Genomic DNA, 4,926 nt, shown 5'->3' with positions numbered 1-4,926 from the left:
GAGAAACAGAGACACAGGCAGAGGGAGAAGCAGGCTCTCTGCTGGAGCCCAATGCAAAACTCTATCCCAGTACCCCAGGATCATGACCTGAGCCGAAGGCAGATGCTCAACCACTGAGCCACTCAGGTGGCCCTATATTCATGTTTCAAATAACGGAAGCCAACTCCAAGTGAAGAAGCCTCTCTGGGGCTCACATGTTCTGCAATAATAACTAAACTCCCTTAAAGCAATCATTAATTTCCAAATGTTCATTCATCTTCATTCCCTGGAGACTCAACTTTCTTTTTTTTTATAAATTTATTTTTTTTATTGGTGTTCAATTTCCCAACATGTTCCCCAGTGTTCATCCCGTCAAGTGCCCACCTCAGTGCCCATCACCCAGTCACCCCCACCCCCCGCCCACTTCCCCTTCCACCACCCCTAGTTCATTTTCCAGAGTTAGGAGTCTTTTCATGTTCTGTCTCCTTTTCTGATATTTCCCACTCATTTTTCTCCTTTCCCCTTTATTCCCCTTCACTATATTTTATACTCCCCAAATGAATGAGACCATATAATGTTTGTCCTTCTCTGATTGACTTATTTCACTCAGCATAATACCCTCTAGGTCCATCCACGTCGAAGCAAATGGTGGGTATTTGTCGTTTTTAATGGCTAATATTCCATTGTGTACATAAACCACATCTTGTTTATCCATTCATCTTTCCATGGACACCGAGGCTCCTTCCACAGTTTGGCTATTGTGGACATTGCTGCTATAAACATCGGGGTGCAGGTGTCCCGGCGTTTTGTTGCATCTGAATCTTTGGGGTAAATACCCAGCAGTGCAATTGCTGGGTCGTAGGGCAGGTCTATTTTTAACTCTTTGAGGAATCTCCACACAGTTTTCCAGAGTGGCTGCATCAGTTCACATTCCCACCAACAGTGTAAGAGGATTCCCTTCTCCGCATCCTCTCCAAAATTTGTGGTTTCCTGCCTTGTTAATTTTCCCCATTCTCACTGGTGTGAGGTGGTATCTCATTGTGGTTTTGATTTGTATTTCCCTGATGGCAAGTGTTGCGGAGCATTTCCTCATGTGCATGTTGGCCATGTCTATGTCTTCCTCTGTGAGATTTCTGTTCATCTCATTCGCCCATTTCATGATTGGATTGTTTGTTTCTTTGGTGTTGAGTTTAAGAAGTTCTTTATAGATCTTGGAAACTAGCCCTTTATCTGATACGTCATTTGCAAATATCTTCTCCCATTCTGTAGGTTGTCATTTAGTTTTTTTGACTGTATCCTTTGCTGTGCAAAACTTCTTATCTTGATGAAGTCCCCATAATTCATTTTTGCTTTTGTTTCCCTTGCCTTCATGGATGAATCTTGCAAGAAGTTACTGTGGCCAAGTTCAAAAACGGTGTTTCCTGTGTTCTTCTCTAGGATTTTGATGGAATCTGAGACTCAACTTTCAAATTGTTCTTCAACAAGAAGAAATATCCAAGAATGAAATTGCACACCTACCCCACAACATACACACACATACAAAATGCTTAGTATTAGTTATATAAATAATTTTAATGTAATAAATACTTCTACAGGCATTTTGAAGGGTTCATATTATCTACTGGAACTTTCACTAACCCCCCACTCATTTCCTTATGTCCCCAGGTTCAACTCAACACCATGGATGGAGACAATCAAACCTCTTCCAGTGACTTCATCCTCACAGGGCTCTTCACTCACAGTGCAATCTCAGGCTTCCTTTTCAGCATCATCTGTGCCATCTTCTTCATGGCCATGATTGCTAATGGTGTCATGATCTTCCTGATCCATATAGACTCTCACCTCCACACCCCCATGTATTTCCTGCTCAGTCATCTCTCTTTTATTGACATGATGTACATCTCTACCATTGTGCCCAAGATGCTGATCAATTATCTTGTGGGCAAGGGGACCATCTCCTTCATTGCCTGTACAGCCCAGTATTTTCTCTACATGGGCTTTGTGGGGGCTGAGTTTTTCCTGTTGGGACTCATGGCTTATGACCGCTATGTGGCCATCTGCAACCCCCTTCGCTATCCTGTCCTTATGAGCCACCAGGTCTGTTGGATGATCTTGGCCAGCTCTTGGTTAGGTGGTGCTTTGGATAGCTTTCTCCTCACCCCTATCACCATGAGTCTCCCATTCTGCCGTTCCCACAAGATCAATCACTTCTTCTGTGAAGGACCCACCATGCTAAGGCTGGCATGCGGTGACAAAGCTGCCTATGAAATGGTCATGTACATTTGCTGTGTCATGATGTTGCTAATCCCCTTCTCTGTGGTGATTGCTTCCTATGCTCAGATTCTCATCACAGTGCACCAGATAAAGTCAGATGAAGGGAAGAAGAAGGCCTTTGCTACCTGCTCATCACACTTAATGGTAGTGACATTGTTTTATGGGGCTGCCCTATACACATATATGCTTCCCCAATCCTACCACACACCAATCAAAGACAAAGTCTTCTCTGCTTTTTACACCATTCTCACTCCTTTGTTAAATCCTCTCATCTACAGCTTGAGGAACACAGATGTAACTGAAGCTTTTAAAAGAATTTTGGCAAGATGTCAAGGAGCTCCTGGTGTGACAAGGAGAGAATTCTGACAGTCTAAGTCATCCATGTCTGCTCAGGGTTACTGTTACTTGGGGTTATGCCATGGGTAATAAGAATAATGCATTCAGCAACTGCCAATGCCAGTTATGTTGAAAGATGCATCAGCACTTCTGTGAAAAATGTGAAACTGATTATAACATTCACAAGTGAATAATTCCAGAGTGCATAACTACCACTGGTGTTTATTCCTTCTTTGTGTCCACTCATTCTGTTACTGGACTCTAGGTACCTTTCTTCGGTGAGTTCAAGCTGGTAGTACATCCAAGGCTTACAATCAGTCCCATGTGGAAGCTTTTATTTTCTTCCAATAGGTAAGGAGAACACTGAGGAAATTTCCTAAAGCAGTGTCTTGCCTAGAGATAGTGCAGTTAGCTTTTATTCAGTATGCAGAGGGGTCAGAGTCTGGAAACTTGCATATACTCTAGGCAACTTATACATACCTTATTCCTTAGGCATTCTAGGTTTACTGCACACACTTAGCATGTTCACATGCTAGTGTATATCTCACAAGCTCAAGAAAATGGCCTAAATTCTGCCCCTGAGAAGAGATTTTAGTATTATAATGTACTAAAGTTAACTGTGGAGCAGCAGTCTCAGGGGGTTTCTGCACAAGCTTTAGCTCTGACCTGTTTCAAACTGGTTTTGTGTTAGATTTCATATCTGCACATGCCATGGCTTCTTCTAAAGGTCCTTCTGATTTGGACTTCTGAAAAACATCTTATAGAAAAAAATTTACATGTCACTCATAGTGGCTGTCTATGCTGGTTCCAAGTTCAGTTCTTATCTCATACCACTTCTCTGATTGTAATTAATGTATATAAATGCTCCCAAATGTCCAGTTAATATTGCATACTCTGCTCACTTTCAGTGTTTTCATAAGAATTAGTGATTTGTATAACATTGTTTAAATGTTTCATTGATGGGGATTTATAGAAGGGTTAGGTGTACATACATTTGAAAGACATTTGAAAGAAACTAAAGTTTCAAAACCCCTTCAAAGGGAATACTTAAATAGACTCAAATCAATATTTAGAAAATCCAGATATATTTTCTTTGAGTAGGAACTGAAAACATTCTTCTTTAAGTAAATTTGGAGTTGGAGGAAATGAAGCATGTACTTTTGCAGAAATGCAGACTAATCCTCTTTAAGTCAATTCTATGATGTTATACTTGTGAAGTGGTAAATAAATATTACATCAGAAGACACTGAGGGTGGCGGGCACTGAGGGGGGCACTAGAACGGGATGAGCACTGGGTGTTATTCTGTATGTTGGCAAACTGAACACCAATAAAAAATTTATTATTAAAAATTTTTTAAAAAAATAAAAAGCTAGGGCTTAAGTGCTTTACAAACAAGGCAAGGCTTCGTGTGTGAGGAATAAACTCTGTGTGCTATAACTCATAAAAAAAGAAGACACTGAGAGATGGGAGAGAAAAAGGTGATCCATTAATTCATAAATTCAGTAATCCCTTTTAAGCTTCTTCAATTTATTAAGATTATCAGATTTCTGGAATCTCTCCCTAGATGTCAGTTATGGTGTGGATACTTCTTTTTTTTAAACATTTTATTTATTTATTCATGAGAGATACAGAGAGAGAGAGAGAGAGAGAGAGAGAGAGAGAGGCAGAGACACAGGCAGAGGGAGAAGCAGGCTCCATGCAGGGAGCTCAATGTGGGACTCGATCCTGGGTCCCCAGGATCACGCCCTGGGCCAAAGGCAGGTGCTAAACCGCTGAGCCACCCAGGGCCCCCCTATGGTGTGGATACTTTTATAAACCTTTCTCTTTCAAAAAATAGCACATTTTTCATTCTCTGCAGCACTGGATTTTGCATTGGATAACGTTTCAAAATGGGAAGGAAAGAACTAATTTTTCATTTGAAAGTTGGAGCTGGAAAATTCTCTGGAAATGATTTAGTACAACTTCTTTAGGAAGCTGATATCCAGAGAATGTATGTATTTAGCCTACATGGTAGGCCCAGTTGTATGAACGTGAACCATATCCCAGGACCCTTGGACCATCTCCGCATAGTGCTATGCCAGGCTTTGTGTTCTTACCAGTCTGAAAAAATCCTGACCTGGTTTAGTGATGTTTTACTGCTGACAGACACTGGTTGTGGTGGGTGAGGTAAACACAACCAAACCTTCTATTGCACTACAAAAGCTGTTAGTGGTAGACAAAATACTTAACCAATGAAACATTGCATTTTGGAATACCCTGTGTTGGACTACTAGTTAATGAGGAAAATAGACCTGATTCCATCTAATTCAGCAGAATTATCAGTTGCTAACCAGAGT

The 4,926-nt window shown here is 41.0% G+C and overlaps 1 protein-coding gene across 1 annotated transcript; it reads left to right on the top strand.

The window, feature by feature from the left end:
- Window positions 1-1,659: 1,659 nt before the first annotated feature.
- LOC121474979 (olfactory receptor 2T6-like) lies at window positions 1,660-2,619 on the top strand. Its single transcript, XM_041728128.1, has one exon. The coding sequence runs from the start codon at window positions 1,660-1,662 to the stop codon at window positions 2,617-2,619; it is 960 nt and encodes a 319-aa protein (XP_041584062.1).
- Window positions 2,620-4,926: the final 2,307 nt, after the last annotated feature.

The sequence above is a fragment of the Vulpes lagopus genome, chromosome 13 (genome assembly GCF_018345385.1).
Source record: "Vulpes lagopus strain Blue_001 chromosome 13, ASM1834538v1, whole genome shotgun sequence".
Classification (NCBI taxonomy): Eukaryota; Metazoa; Chordata; class Mammalia; order Carnivora; family Canidae; genus Vulpes; species Vulpes lagopus.
Note: the sequence above shows the minus strand (reverse complement) of the source record. Positions and strands in the feature narration are given on the sequence as shown.

Bases quoted from the DNA above. Each gene is read 5' to 3' on its own strand.
- LOC121474979 (XM_041728128.1), top strand. From the start codon at position 1,660: ATGGATGGAGACAATCAAACCTCTTCCAGTGACTTCATCCTCACAGGG.